General features: G+C 48.9%; 1 protein-coding gene across 1 annotated transcript in view; it reads right to left on the reverse strand.

Moving 5' to 3' along the window:
• The window catches only part of IKZF3 (IKAROS family zinc finger 3), a 100,018-nt gene that overhangs the window by 36,847 nt on the left and 46,447 nt on the right, over nt 1-16,724 (reverse strand). The window contains exon 4 of the mRNA XM_015416327.1: nt 15,964-16,080. Within this exon, the coding sequence (XP_015271813.1) occupies nt 15,964-16,080 (117 nt within the window). The remainder of the gene's footprint in view (nt 1-15,963; nt 16,081-16,724) is intronic.

A 16,724-nucleotide genomic window follows, 5' to 3' on the forward strand; every position in this document is an offset into this window, starting at 1 on the left:
AGAAGCCAACGAGGCTAAGATACTATTCTCTTGTCCAAAAGAAATTTCATTTCAGCCCTGATTATCCAGCTCTTGCTTCTCTTGAAGAGAGTCACTTAAAAGTCTCAACATCTCATATCTGTTCTTAGGAGGCATGTCATGCAATGGAGGATTAACTCCTGAGAAGTAACTATCCAATCTTAATTGTTTAGGGGAAGGTAGCTCCTAAACTGGAGTAGTCCTTAATCTCTTCTTTGACGGCACCATGGTGTGTCCTTTATATATCCACAGAGACACAGCTGGTTTAAATGCTACTCATTAGGCGGAATCTGCATTTGTCTTTCCCACCAGTGTCCCAGCCTTTTGACTCCGTCTTCAAAAAAGCTGTCTACATTTGTTGTCATTTTCATACCTCAACAGTGCTAGTATACTTTTGCACGTCCACATATGTTTATCGTCCTTTTGGGGCGGCTCCACTGTCATTGCACCTCTGCACTGCTTTAAAAGAATCTTCTCCAAACAACATTTAAACAAGCATAGAGAAAGACGGCATCACAGCAGCACGAAAATGATTTTAAAATGCAAATACAGATTTGGCCTAATTGGCCCAATCTGCATTTAGCATTTGCTCTGTTGTTTTGCCAAACCCACACTGGAACAGGAAAAGATGCAGTTCAAAACCACATTCAACTACCCTGGGCCAACACCGTACTGATTGCAGAGTCACCCCCGAATGGCCTTAAAACAGCCATAAATCTATGCAGACAGCCACCATAAAACCAGAGATCAAACAAAGTGAAAGCGGCATGCAGTCTGGACACTGCCATAAAAAGTGACACTTAATCAAAGTGAAAGTGGCATGCAATGTAGACGGGAATTTCTGTTCCAGTGTGGGTTTGGTATAACAGGTCCCGTTCACACGAGGGGATTTGGGCCACTAGCGGGACAGTTCGGGGGCGAATCAAACCAGCGCGATCACACCACAACATCTGGGAAGCGTGGTGCTTCCGTCCTCGAACTGGCCCATCCACTCGATGAAGCGGATCAAGTAGGAACCACCTACCGAGGTGGTTCATTTCCCTGCTGCGCCGCAAACCGGGTGTCTGATCGCCGGCGCAAGGATGTGCCGGCGCGTCCCCGGCTCCGAGCTGAACTGCGCATGCTTGGACATGCGCAGTTCAAAAATATTTTTAGAGATTCTAAAAATCAATATTCCCCTAATACCAGAAATATGGTTGCTCAATATGATCCCGGACAAACTAAAAAAATATACCCAAATAATCACATATTTCTCAACGGCAGCCAGAATATTGATAGCAAGGCGATGGAAATAAAAAAATATACCCCCGATAAGAGAACTTCAAAATAAGATACTAGAGATAGCTGAAATGGACAAACTGACTTTAATATTACAAAATAAGCCAGAAGAAGAATTTTGGACAAGATGGGATATAATATATGACTGGCTGAAGATGAAGAAGTTATAGTAGGAATGGAAAATGATAGCTAAAAATACTAATTGTTAAACTAGAAAGATGAAACTTGCTTTTGGAAAAGTATGAATTCTAAAAGGATTCGTTTGAGTTATTTGAATGTTTGTGTAAATTGACATTAATATTATAAAATAAGTCAGAGTAAGAATTGTGGACGAGAAGGGATAGAATATAAGATTGGCTGAAAATGAAGAAGTTATTGTAAGAATGGAAAATGCTAGTTTAAAATATTAATTGTTAAAACAGGAAGACGAACTTTATTTTTGGGAAAGTATGAGTTATAAAAGGAATGTTTGATTTATTTTAATGTTTGTGAAATTGAAAATAAAATGTTAAAAAAAATAAATTTGATCCTGATCTTTTTAATCCACCCTCGCATGACCAGACATCCCCCGGGGGAATTGCTGCTTCCACTGTGGATTGTCTAGACGGCGTCCACTGAAAGAGGCACGCGTGGTGGGGTTTTTTTGAAAAAAACTTTCTGCGCATGTGCATAGGCATGATATCATGGCCTTGTTTATCCGCGCATGCGCAGAATCAAGATTCTTTTTACAATGGCACCCGTTCGGGATGGTCCGCACGCTTGAATGATCAGACTGGGGAAAGTCCACAAGTGGCCCGTCGGAACCGAAAACTCCAGATTTAAAGTAGTATCTTTTTAGTACGGCTCCGAGGTATGGCAAAACGGGATGCTCACGGAAGACGGATGTTTCCCAGATGTTGATGTCTGGACATTACATTTAAATTTATGAGGCACCCGTGCCTCAAGCAGATCTAAAGAGCCACCTGAACACACCCTATGCAGCCTTACCCTTGAGGCTGTCCCGGAAATTGCAGCTAGTGCAAAATGCGATGGCGCACCTGTACTAACAGGCTGGAATCTCTCCTAGCCAGCTGATTTCTGCTGTTAAGCTGAAACCACAGATTTTAACGTTTATACTGTGTTTTTAAATTGTAATTGTATTTATTGTAATGTGATGTTACCCACCTTGAGCATGTTTGTGGGATGGGCGGGGTATAAATACAACAAATAAATAAATAGGATAGATGATATGTGAGTTGAAGGCTATGGGCATGGATAGGGTATATGATATGTCAGAGGACAGGATATACAAGGGAGCATGACAGACAGCAGCCATGCGCAAGGGAAGCGGGTCAGTACATGGAACAGGAGGCTGCCTGAGAATGGAATGAACCAATGAAACAGAGCAGGACACAAGGCCATAGAAAGCTTTGATGGAAAGGAGTTTGAACAGCAAGCCTGGGGCCAGTGACTCTTCTTTTTTATTTTGCTTACTAAGGGACGCCCTTCACTCGGAGTCTCAGAACGGCTCACAAACTCCTTTCCCTTCCCCTCCCCACAACAGACACCCTGTGAGATAAGTGGGGCTGAGAGAGCTCTTGACAGGAACTGCTCTTTTTCAAGGACAGCTGTGCCAGAACCAGGGGACATTTCCTGTGGGAGCACACAGGAACAGAGCTCCAGCAGTAAGGAGCCCAGGGGGCGAGCACATGCAACAAGCCCTGCACCCTGCTCCCAGCAGCCCTCAGTTGGGCCACGAGGAGCAAGAAGCAGCCAGGTAAGTTGCAGAGCCCCCCCCCCCGCCTGCCTTCAGGTACAAGCTCTCTCTCCTCTGTAAGGGCAGATCTGTGCATTCCCCCCCCCATAGCTAGCAATCCAAAACAGTCCAGTGGCACCTGAGCGGTGGGTGTTGCCTTCTGACACACTTCCGGTGATGTCAGGAGGTGTGGCATATGCAAATAAGTTATGCTAATAAGTTATGCTAATGAGCTCCTGCACCTCTTTTTCTACGAAATGACCCCTGGCCAGAACTATGGCTTGCCCAAGGTCATCCAGCAAGTGCAAGTGGAGGAGTGAGGGAATCAAACCCAGTTCTCCCAGAGTAGAGTCTGTGCACTTAACCACTACACCACTGGCTCTCTACACATTACACATTACACTATGTGCTTGCCCGGGGTCCCATCTCTCTAATGGGGCCTATCAGACATGCATGCAAAGTCCTGTGTTGAAACGTAATTTCCAGTGTGCAGGGGCCCAGTTTGGATTGGGGCCACGCAGGTGGGAGGGCTTTGGCCTTTCTTCCGTGCCAGATTCCCAATCTGAAATGGCCACGGGGAGACACTATTTGCCCCTTGGGGAGACACAGGTAAACAGCCCGTAGTTCAGCCGTGATCTACAAGGGGTCCCAACTTCTAACAACCATATGAAGGAAAAAGAATTACAGGCAATAATCAGATATGGAGAAACAGCAGGCACAGACTCTGCTATGGTTCAGAAGTCATAATATTAAATATATCCTATCAAGTGATATAATAACAAATTAACACAGTGATTGTGACTCGGTCTTTAAACAGCAACCTTTTCAGGAAATGTCTTTGTTTACTGGGGTTGCCACCTTTGAGTTGGGAAATACATGATGACTTGGGGGGTGGAGCCTGAGGGGGGCGGGGTTTGGGGAGGGGAGGGGCTTCAAAGGGGTATAAATCCATAGCCTGCACCTTCGAAAGCAGCCGTTTTCTCCTCGTGAACTGATCTCTGACACCCGGAGATCAATTGTAATCTCCCAGATCTCCAACCAACACCTTGAGGTTGGCAACCCTGTTTGGTCACCACATCATCATCGTCATCGTCATCGTCATCATCATCATCATCATCATCATCATCATCATCATCATCATCATCATCATCATTGAAACATGATGCACATTGACTGTTGGTTCTTATTATGTTATAACCAGCCATTCCAGTAGACCAAGGTCGCCAGTTTGGTGTAGTGGTTAAGTGCGTGGACTCTAATCTGGGAGAACCGGGTTTGATTCCCCACTCTTCCACTTGCATCTGGCTGGTGTGACCTTGGGCAAGCCATAGTTCTGATAAGAGCTGTTCTTGACAAAGAGCAGTTTCTGTCAGAGCTCTCTCAGCCCCACCTGCCTCACAGGGTGTCTGTTGTGGGGAGGGGAAGGGAAAGGAGTTTGTAAGCCACTCTGAGACACCTTTGGGTAGTGAAGGGCGGGGTATAAATCCAAACTCTTCTTCTTCTTCTGTTTAATAAATATGGAAACGATAACGGATATTTTAAAAGTTTTGTCAATACATCCAAAGAACACAAGATGTCTCCTACCAGGCGTCATCTTAGAGATCTCTAATCAGGGTGGATGTCAGAGGTAACAATCAATGACCCTGCAAAAGGGCTCACCCCCCAGCCCTTGGAAGCCAGGCTAAAGATCCAAGCCCTGAGCTTACCAACGGAAAGAGAAGAATTCAGCACCTGCAGCCAAAGCATAATAGTGAGACCTGCAATCCCGCGAGTTAACCCTTTGCACGGTTAAGGTTAGCTTGCTTCAGGCCTCTTTGAATCAGCACTGAAATGAGTCACAGAGGAGCAGATTACTTAATTTGCCGGCTTGCGCTTTACACCACGTTCTGAATCTATAGGCCGGGGGGTGCCATCAAAGCGCGCCTCTCCCAAATCTCGCTCCGAAAATGAGTCAGGAGGGATGAGGGGAAAGGGACGGGTTGAATCACTGCACGACGGCTCTTTCGCTTTTAGAACCTTCCCTTGATTGAAAGCAAAAAAAAAGAAACACCCTCCACCAGAGTTCATAACAAGTGCAGATTAAGGTAAGGGGGTGAAGAATTCAGCACCCTGAGCGTCTCAGCCTTCATTTTTAAAAGGGAAGCTCACCATCCTCACGGCTCTGAAAATAAGACTGAAAGCACCTGGGAAATAACGGCTGCAGTCTCAGAAGCCAGAGTCATGTTTTGAATAATTAGAGACGGGGCTTCAGTGCCCTTAGCCCTCTTATGAAAAGCATAAGCATTTGAACTCCGGCTCCACGGTACCTGGCGGCCACCCCCTCCACACCCAGTTTAAAACTCGGGCGAGTACACTGTCTTTAGCTGTTGCAGCAGCAATGTCCGTTGAGGCCTCAGGTAGTTCATCAGTGGCTAGCACCGTGCTAGCCGGAGCAGGGTCCATGTCCTGGCCGGGTAGAGGGCAGCGACTGAGGGCGTCCGCATGTCCGATTGCCTTGCCCGGCCTGTGCTCAAGGTCATAATCATATGCAGTGAGGAAAATCGCCCACCGCAACATCCGAGGAGACAGTATATTAGGGATTTGCCGGTCCGGGGCAAATATCCCTAACAGGGTGGCGCAGGGAGTAACAGCACCTGCAGTAACATCTATAGCGAACAGCCATAATGGCTGTTTGAATCCCCACCGCGGCCGGAGTGAGCTACCGGCCCCAGTCCCAGCTCCCGCCAACCCAGCGGCTCAAAAGTAATTGCAAGTAGAGAAATGGGTACCTGCCTTAGAGGCGGGGGGCACCCTCCTCCTGGTTCCGTGCCAGGAGGGTTGACGGCGACAATGGCAGTAAGAGAAGCAGCAGCGGCGAGGAAGAACAATGGCGGCGTCTGGCGGACCGAAGGAGCGATGACGACATCGGATCGAGGCGGGACCGGATGACGCAACTGCGGCGCGACGCGGCTGGAGCCCGAAGGGACGAGTAGCTGGGAACGCCGCAGTCCAGGAGCAGTGCGCATCAACGGAGGGTCCATCTGCAGCCCGCTGATGGTCGCCGCTCGCCGGAATGCCGCCGGAGCCACCGAGTACGGAGAGAAGCCTGTCGTCCGGGTGTTGTTAGGCAACCCCTCCCTGCACAATTGTCGCCCTAGCTCAGGATCTGACTACAATAATGTAGGCCACCTGTAAACCGCTCTGAGACCCAGTAGGGGTCATGAGTGGTATAGAAGTCACATATAAATAAATAAAAAATAAAAAAAGGTTTGTGGTGTATGACCAAAAGAAACTTTCGCCCAAATAAAAAGTCATGAAACTTCTTTACCGCAGAGACTAATGCCAACCCCTCTTTGTCAATTTGGGCGTAGTTCTTTTCCGCTGCGGATAGCGACCTTGAATAAAACGCGACGGGGGCTTCGCTTCCGTCTGGCATCAAAGGACTGAAATCTGCCCCCACCCCAAATGGCGACACATCTGCTGCCAGTACCAACAGCTACTGCTCGTCGTAGTGCGTGAGGACTGCGTCGGAGGATAGCAGGCTTTTGACTCCCCTGAAAGCCCGCTCGTGCTCCGAGTCCCACCTCCATTTCGCGTCCTTGTGGAGGAGCGCGTGTAATGGAGCCGCTACCGACGCTTTGTGTGGGAGGAAAGCATGGTAGAAATTCAATAGTCCTAAGAAGGACTGCAGCTCTTTCTTGTTGAGGGGGTCATGGGGCATTCTTAATCGCCGCCACCTTGTCCTCTGTGGGGTGGATGCCCGATTCGTCTACCCGGAACCCCAAGAATTCCATGCTTGGGACTCCCACAAGGCATTTAGATTATTTCACTTTAAGGCCAGCAGACCTGAAACGCTCCAATACCACCCTTACTCGGTCCGTGAGCTCTCGCTCTGACCCCCCGGCAATCAGCACATTGTCGAAGTATAGTACTGTGCCTGGCACTCCTCTTAGTAACCCCTCCATCATTCCCTGGAAGATACCTGGGGCAACATTCACCCCGAACTGGAGTCTATTGACCCTAAAAGCTCCTCTGTGGGTCACAATGGTTTGGGCTTCCACCGCCTCCCTAGTCACTGGCAGCTGCTGGTAAGCTTGTGCTAAGTCCAGCTTGGCGAAAACCTTCCCTCCTCCCAGGGATGCCAGAATGTGGCTGATGATGGGAACGGGGTAAGAGTGCTCCTGCAAAGCATGGTCGATAGTGCACTTGTAGTCAGCGCAAATCCTTACCGACCCGTCTGACTTTACCAGCGTTACTATAGGAGTTTCCCACTTGCCAAAAGAAACCAGCTCCAGCACCCCCTGTTCGACTAGCTTGTCCAGCTCTGCCTCGATCCGGGGCTTGCGTGAAATGGGCACCTTCCGATACTTCAATCGGATCGGGGTTATGGAGGGGTTGAGTTCAAACAACACTGGGGGCCCGTTGTACCATCCCAGGCCATCCCCAAATACCTCAGGGAACTCTTCTTACAATAAAGCCCATTTATTCTCTGCAACCAGTAATTGCAATACCCAGGGGTTCAAACCAATCTAGTCCCAGCAAATTAATTTGGTCCCCCTCAGCAACCAACAAGGATAACATGGCACATTTCCCCTTAAACTCAACGTTAAAGGTATCCCTCCCCGCCAGAGGAATATATTTTCCCTGAAAATCAGAGACCCGGGTGTCTGCGGGCTTCAGCCTCCACCGACTCCAGGTGGGGAAGAGCCGCTGCCACGCCCTGGAAGATATCACCGTCACGGACAATCCTGAGTTGACCTCCATGCTGCAGGGAACGCCGTCTAGGTGGATGGTGATATGGATCTTCCCGTGACCGCCGGTGCGAAGGTCAGTTGATGCAAATGACAGGCTCGTTGTCATCTGACAGCTGGCTTCTCCGATGGCTGCTCGTGATCGTTGGTTCCTTGGTGGGGATGCCGGCGCTGATGTCCTCGGTGATCTACAGGCTCGAGCGATGTGGCCCCACCTACCGCACGCTCGACATGCAATGTCTCGGCCCCAACAGTGCTCGCGAGGGTGTTTCCCACCACAATCGGCGCACCCTGGGCTAGCCGCAGGCTTCACTCGGGTCCGCTTGTCAGTTCCCGCTCTGACAGCGCACACGACATCGTTGGCGTCACTGCCCTCGCTGTCGGCCACCTGATGGTGTACACGCTGCTCCGTTGACGCCAGACACTGGCAGACCTCTCTTGTAGATTTGTCGGCTGCCTCTGCGGCGATGGCCTCAGAGTAGGCGACAGCCCAAGTCAGGGTTGTTTTGGCGAACAACCGTTGTTGTAGCCGTTCGTCCTTCATGCCGCAAACCAACCGGTCTCAGAGGGCCTCTTCAATGTTGGTGAAGTTGCAGGGCCTTGCAGCCTTGCACAAAACCGCCACATACTCTGCCACCGACTCGTTAGCCACCTAACCTCTTTTGTAGAAGGCATGCCGGCAGGCGATCTCTGACGGCTGCGGAGAGAACTGCGTCTTTAACTTTGCCGTCAGGTCTTTGAACTGAACCGTTTTGATGTCTGCTGGTGCTACCAGCGACCGGGCAATGTCAAAAATGCTCTTGCCGCAAGAGCTCAGGAGGGTTGCCCGCTTCTTGTCTTCTGCCCGCTTCTTGTCTTCTTGTCTTCTGTTGCGATGTCGTTCGCCTCAAGGCGAACATCAGGTAAGCGTCCCAGTCCTCGGTGGTAGGTTTGAATGCCTCGAACTTCTGGCTATTGGCCATCCTGACAGGCGCTGCCACCGGATCGGGGGGTGCCTGCTGCTGGTCGGCCACGGTGCGATGCTCGCTGTTGTCTGTTGTGGGATTGGATTAGCGGGGCTGCCTACCCGCACTAATATCCCATCCTCATCGCCAATTGTTAAGTCGCTCGCTTAACAAAGTAGTCAGAGAGTGATTCAGCAAGAACACAACTTTATTCTTCAACTCGAACACAACTCCAACACGGATCAACATCTGATAGCCAGAACAGCCTTTACATTGCAGCTGTCCTGCTTTTAAACATTCCCGGCTAATATAGCCACACCCACTGTACAAATACCAACCTATGAGGTTGCAGAGATAAGGTCCAATCACATTAGTTCCTGCTCAGGGAGCTTGCTTGAAGTGATTGGCTTGTTACTTCCTGGGCTAGCAATACTATTGGATGGATTTGGATCCTAGCCCAGGACGAAGCTTAACATTACAGTTCAGTTAGATGTTTCACAACATGTCATGCATTCAAGGCAGCTTTGAATACACTATACTTACAACCTCCTTCCCTTCCTCTCCCCAAAATAGGCACCCTCCCTGTGACGTAGGTGGGACTGAGAGAGTCCTGAGAGAACTGTGACTGGCCCATCTGGCTTCAGGCGGAGGAGTGGGGAATCAAACCCGGTTCTCCCAGATTAGTCTTCCATGCTTAACTGCTACACCAAACTGGCTCTCACACAATGTTGGCTCTCAGTGCTGAAGAGTGTGATAGGGCCCGAGGGCACCACACTGGGGACTCCTGCTTTACGGGTACATTTTTTTAGGACTTTCCACGTGAATGAATTTTAGCTGAAGCAAGGGGTAATTCATCATCCAACAGATTCATTCAACATAGATACACTTGTGCAATACTGACACCTCATTACACATGACTTTTCGAAACACCCAAGGAAGCAGTAAGGTATAACAAAGAATGTTACAAATAGCACACGCTGCTAAAAGGAAAGTTGACCTTTAAGGTTTTCCTTTTAATTTTATTCTTACAGTAGCACACCAGGAACAAAAGAGCCGGTAAAAGTAAGCCAAGCTCCTTATCCCTCAGCCCCACCAGCTATTAAAAAGATCATACCAATTAACCAACTAACATTAGTCTCCAATTAAAGTCTGCAGACTTACTTTTTTGGGGGGGGGGGGGTTTGCAACGTTATCTTACAAAATGCTCCCTAACGTCTCCCCAGCTAGTCACTGGGGAACACAGGATGTTCAAGGATGATGTACAAGGGAGAGACATTGAATATTAACAATTAGTAGATCCCATGAGAGAAGTGAAAGGTCAGTTTTTTGGCTGGAGGGGGATATAGCAGGGGGAATTGCAGGAGAGCCACGGAAGGGGATGGGAAGAGCCCAACCTTCAGTTCCCCACATTTTAACTAGTTATTTTACATTTCCTTTCCTCTGTGTAACCTTTGGCTCCCCATTCTAGCAATGCCACAGTAGTAAGTGTGTGTTCTTAGGAGACGACCCGATGTGTGACTTCTGTCACCATGAAGCCCACAGTTTCACATTTTTCCGGAGCGAGCAGGTCTGGTTACAAAAAACCTCAAAGTGCTAAGTGAGACCCGAACTAGAGGCATTGCTTCCTGTCACACCAAACGATGTGGTCAGTAAGGGATAGCGCATGGAACAAAAAACAAGTCAATGGCCCCCGATAAGCATCTCTGATTGAGCACGGCCGCCACAGCTGCATGCATTTCCCCCTCCTTCCCAGCCATGTGGTTCTGTAAATGTCAACCTTTTCATCAGTCGCGAATTCCAGAGGGGTAGTTCAGAGAAGCAAACGCTGATACCCCTCATAGGAAATACGTACAATTCAAAATCCCCACAAGTAGTCAAGGTAAATTACGTACCACATTAGGGATGCCAACCTCCAGGTGGTGGCTGGAGATCTCCTGCTATTACAGCTGAACTCCAGGTGACAGAGACTGGTTCCCCTGGGGAGAACGGCCATTTGCAAAATGGTGGACTCCATGGCATTAGTACCCCACTGAAGTCCTTCCCCTCCACAAACTCCGCCCTCCTCAGTCTCCACCCTCAAAATCTCCAGGTATTTCCCAACCTGGAGTTGGCAGCCCTAAAGTACATATCCTGTCCATGGCCATCAAGATGGATTTCCTCTGTCTTTCGGTAACCAAAATCTACCCCTGAAGTCCTTATAATTATATTTGCCTTTTCGTTCTTTCAGCCATGATTACTAAATTGTAATCTGGTATTTGAGGCAGAGCTGCCAAAACCAGTTTGGGACATTTCTAGAGATTTAGGGGCAGTGCTTAGGGACAGGCCTCTGTTGGGTGTCATGCCATAGAGTCCACCCTCCAAAGCGGCCATTTTCTCCAGGGGAACTGCTCTCTGTTGTAATGGAAGGATATCTCCAGGCCCCAATTGTGAGGTAACCCTAATCATGAGGTGAAATGAGCAAATATTGGGGTGGATCCATCCGGCTTTTCCCCTCAATCTCATCAATTTTTTGTTATTACCACCCCCCATCCCAAATATTTTTTATCCATACAAGTTAGGGTTGCCAGGTCTCCCAGGGTGGTGGCAGTTTGCCCACTTTAGGGCCCCCCAATCCGCCGGCCTACATCCGGCCGGCAGGGGGAACCCCACCTCCAAAGTGCCGGGATTGCGGCGACATGCCTGGCACGATGATGGTTTTCCCTCGAATGATAGTGGCCCCGCCCCCAACGTGCCTGACGCGATGACGTCACTTCCGGGTGATGTCACTGCGGCACGTGCGCAAAGTGCGTGCGCTGAAGACATCCCGGAGAGGGACAGGAACCCCCTTGCAGCAATAAAAGTAAGATCTGGCAACTGTAATACAAGTTCCATGATCCCCAGCTTAGCCTTTCTGTGGGTCAAATGGGACTCCCTCCTTCTCTACTTTTCACCAGTGGGGAAAAAAAACTGGTTGGATCCAATCCAATGAAATGAATTCACCCCAGGAAATTTCCAATTTTATACCAAGTTCACAGGCGAAACTGGAACTGTTAAATACGAGACTTTGCCTTATAATTTGAAACTGAGGTGCTTAAGCGAGTTGGGAATTCCTTGATGGTTTCGGTAAAAGCATCCATATGGAATTAGCTGGAAGCTAGCAAGTTAGGAGGTAGCTGCGGTGGCTCAAGTGGTTAAGACGCTGAACTGCAGGCTGTGGTAGGTCAGTAATTCAGCAGCTCGAGATCCGAGTGTGCTGCATGACGGAGTGAGCTCCTATCTCTAGTTCCAGCTCCTGCCAACCCAGCAGTTCGAAAGCAAGAAATTGCAAGTAGATAAATAGGTACCACTTCAGTGGGAAGGTAACAGCGTTCCGTGCGCCTTGGTGTTTAGTCATGCCGGCCACATGACCACGGAAACGTCTTCGGACAGCGCTGGCTCTTCGGCTTGGAAACGGAGATGAGCACCGCAACCCTAGAGTTGGACTCGACTGGCTTTCGAGCAAGGGAACCTTTACCTTTACCTAGCAAGTTAGGGTTGCCAACCTCCAGGTGGTGGGTGGAGATCTGGGGTGCCAACTGCTGTCCAGGCAACAGACGTCAGTTCACCTGGAGAAAATAGCTACTTTGGAGGGGGGGTTGCATGGCATTATATCTCACTGCAGTCCCTCCCCAAACCCCACCCTCCTCAGGGTCCCCCCCCAAATCTCCAGGCATTTCCCAACCCAAAACTGGCAACCCCAAATACACTGTAAAACACTATGAGAGCAATCTTAGGTAGGCCTACTCAAAATCCCATTGACTTCCATTTAGTGAGGCTTACTCCAAGGGACAACCCTCTTGGGATTGCACTGTAAACGCCATTGCTACAAAGTACATCAAATGCAATTAAATATCATGTATTATGTTATCTATTTAAATTATACCAAATACAAAAGTTGTGCTTCATACGGTTCAAGATGGCTGTCAAACAGGCAGGGAAAAACTGAGGCTAACGCATACCAATGATCTAGTGGGGGGAGAAGCAAATATCTTCCATTTTATCAGAGCTTCCCCCATCTCCCTTTGCACTGGCCTGCCCCTTTAAATCACACCTTGGGGGAAACCAAACATGTCATCCTTCCCTCGAAGGATCCCACATGCCTGAACTCCATCTTTCTGGACTGCAGAAGAAAGGGACCAGAATGGCAGTAGAATCTCTGCAGCCAGGCCTTGGAACAGATCCACACTCCAAACTCCTGACTGACTCACATATCCAACCAGATTCACTTCCAAAACCCCTCCCCCTCTCTGTCAACCACCAATCATACCACACTTGCCTCTCTCAACCATTCTAGTCTATCTATCACAACCATGCAACCAAACTTTTAAAGAGACACACACACAAAAAAACAAGGAATCATTACAGCTACTCTTCTTCTTCCCCTTCGTCAGCAACAAAGACCGGGGAGCCAACAATAAAGACTGTGAATACATGCATCCAGGATCCCAAAGCAACTGACTCGAAGAGCGTGTGATCCCCGAAACCAGAGCTGTCCGAACTAGGTCGACGGAGCCACACCCAGAAGACCCCAGAAGTTCTTTTGGCATCATTCATTTTATATAACTGCTAATTCTGTTGCTTTATGATGGGAGTCTTCTACTTTCTACTTCCCTTTTCCATTTACACTGAGAATTTACATTAGAAGGTTCACGGCAGAATTCACACCAAGACTCTGAAACTCTCTTGCCTCCCCTCCTCCCATAACCTTCCCCATAGGAAGAATTCCCAGGATAATTTTCCCTCCATGGGCAGTGTTCCCTCTAAGCTGAGTTAGGGTGAGCCAGCTCACCGTTTTTTAGCCTCCGGCTCACACATTTTTGTCTCAGCTCAGGAAGGAGGGCTCCAGAGCAAATTAATCTATGCAGTCACCAAATCGCTCGCTCACAACTTTAATGCCAGTAGCTCACAAGTAGAATTTTTGCTCATAAGACTCCACAGCTTAGAGGGAGCATTGTCTTGTCCACAGGTCTATTTCATGAAGTCGGCTGTGAAACCAGAAAAGCTCACGTTGACAGACATGTTGTTGAGTCCCCAGATACCACTGGGCCTTTGTTTTATGGTCCTCTGAAAAGATTCAAGGAAATCACGGCCCTTTCCAACGCAACCCAGCCCCAGCAGCCCTGGCCACCCTTCTCCACCCGCCCACCGCACGATAAGACAAGAGACCAAGGTGCTTGGAACTGGGTAAGGAAGCTGGTGAGATGACAGCTGTGTCCCATCCTGCCACCTGAGGAAATGTAAAGAGATACCGCCCTCTGTATGAGGTAAAGGTAAAGGTTCCCTTGCTCGAAAGCCAGTCGAATCCGACTCTAGGGTTGCGGTGCTCATCTCCGTTTCCAAGCCGAAGAGCCAGCGCTGTCCGAAGACACTTCCGCGGTCATGTGGCCGGCATGACTAAACACCAAGGCGCACGGAACGCTGTTGCCTTCCCACCGAAGTGGTACCTATTTATCTACTTGCAATTTCTTGCTTTCGAACTGCTAGGTTGGCAGGAGCTGGAACTAGGGATGGGAGCTCACTCCGTCATGTGGCACCCGGGTCTCGAACTGCTGAACTACTGACCTTCCACAGCCTGCAGTTCAGCATCTTAACCACTTGAGCCACCGCAGCTCCTTGTATGAGGGCATGAGTCCAAAAGAGCAAGAGTGTCCTGGCCCCACTGCTGGACCTCCTGATGGCACCTGGTATTTTTGTCCACTGTGTGACAGAGTGTTGGACTGGATGGGCCATTGGCCTGATCCAACATTGGCTTCTCTGATGTTCTTAGTCTAGTAGCACCTTAAAGACTAGCAAAATTTGTGGCAGGGTATGAGCTTACATGAACGGCTTATGAAAGCTCCTCCGCTGCCATAGATTTTGTTAGTCCTTAAGGTGCTACTGGACTCTTGCTCTTTTATACAGCTAGGTAAAGGTAAAGGTTTCCCCTTGCTCGAAAGCCAGTCGAATCTGACTCTAGGGAAGCGGTGCTCGTCTCCGTTTCCAAGCTGAAGAGCCAGCGCTGTCCAAAGACATTTCCGTGGTCATGTGGCTGGCATGACTAGGCGCCGAGGCGCACGGAACGCTGTTACCATCCCACCGCAGCAGTACCTATTTATCGACTTGCAATTTCTTGCTTTTGAACTGCCAGGTTGGCAGGAGCTGGGGCCGGAGACGGGAGCTCACTCCGTCATGCGGCACTCGGGCCTCGAACTGCTGAACTACCGACCTTCCAGTCTGCAGTTTTGCGTCTTAACCACTTGAGCCACTGCAGCCCCTTTTCTACAGCTACAGACAGACTAACACGGTGAGCCACCTTGATCTATAGTAGGATATGACACTCATGTGCCTGAATAGGCCCAGTGAGATTGCCTGCCTAGGCTGCACAAGTGCTGGCCCCAAGCCAACAGCCTCTATCTCTTGTGTATAAGGTGTACCCTGTGTGCCTAGGGTCCTTTGGTTCCCCCGGCAGCTACAAAAAGGGGACCTAATCAGGAAGGCAATCCCCCCCCCCTAGGCTTCCGGTCGAGCTAAGATGGAGGACTGACGCACTTTCGCGATCGTGCGAAGTGGGCGACGGCCGCTTATGACAGTTTGGGCAGTTTCCAGCCCAACGCATCGCTCCCCAGTGAGGGGGGGGGACAAGCAGGCAGCAGCGCCTAAGAGGGAGTGTGAGATTGGCGTGATTTAGCTTATCTATTTATTAGTTAGATTTATACCCCCACCCTCCCCGCCAAGGCAGCCTCAGGGCAGCTCTTCCTGTTAGCGTTTCAATTTAATTCTGAATTTTTGGAGGACCCAAGGGTCATTTCCTGCAGGAGCACACAGGAGTGGAGCTCCGGGCAGTAAAGAGCCCAGGGGGTGGGCACATGCAACAAGCCCCACCCCCTGCTCCCAGCAGCCCTCAGTCAGAGCAAGAAGCAGCCAGGAAAGCTGCAGAGCCCCCCCCCCCCAGGGGCCCCGGTCTAAAACAGTCCAGTGGCACCTTTAAGACCACGTTTTATTCAGGTACAATCTCTCCCTCCTCTGTGAGGATAGATCTTCACGTCCCGTCCCCCCGCACCACTAACTAGCAATCCAAAACAGTCCAGTGGAGCCTGAGCGGTGGGGGTTGCCTTCTGACACACTTCCAGTGATGTCAGAGAGTGTGGCATATGCAAAAAAGTTATGCTAATGAGTTATGCTAATGAGCTCCTGCACCTCTTTTTCTACGAAATGACCCCTGGGGGGACCAGTTAGCATTCATTAATTTTGATGTTCTCACTAGTTTCATCAAGGCCGGTGTTCTGCAGATAGGTGCGGCATCTCTCCTTATGCTCTTCCAACGAGCTTCTTTGCTTGTAGCTCCGTCCACAGAATTCACACTTGAATGGTTTCTCCACTAGAAAGAATAAACAGGTAAACAAAGGGGCCGTTATATCCCTTATAATTTCATGTCCTACTTTCAAAACGAAGAAGTCATTAACATCTTAAACGTGTTCATTCTCCGGATTGGCCAGCAAGGTACCTCAATAGGAGAACAAAGGGTGGGGGGGGCGGGAACCGCAGGTGCCCAGTTGTCCAATGAGCTTAAATGTTTGATGGTAACAATGAGGAATTCAGAATATTCCCCCCTCCTGATTATACCCACTTTGCAGATGGAGAAAACTGAGGCAGAGAAAAAAATGGCCCCGTCACTGAGAGCACCACTCTGATAACTCCTCCTTCACTGTGATCACAGACACTAAATAATCCACTTTCAATCCACTTTCAATGCACTTTCCAACTGGATTTTAGTGTATGAACTGGCAAAGTCCAGTTGGAAAGTGCATAGAAAGGGGATTGAAAGTGGATTGTTTAGTGTGTGTGACTGCGGCCCTTGTCATGATCTGACACACAGACGGTAAACTTAAGCTGCAATAATAATAATAATAATAATAATAATAATAATAATAATAATAATAATAATAATAATAATAATAATAATAATAATAATAATAATAATAATAATAATAATAATAATAATAATAATAATAATAATAATAA

Source organism: Gekko japonicus, unplaced genomic scaffold (genome assembly GCF_001447785.1).
Source record: "Gekko japonicus isolate JY-2015 unplaced genomic scaffold, Gekko_japonicus_V1.1 scaffold875, whole genome shotgun sequence".
Taxonomy (NCBI): Eukaryota; Metazoa; Chordata; class Lepidosauria; order Squamata; family Gekkonidae; genus Gekko; species Gekko japonicus.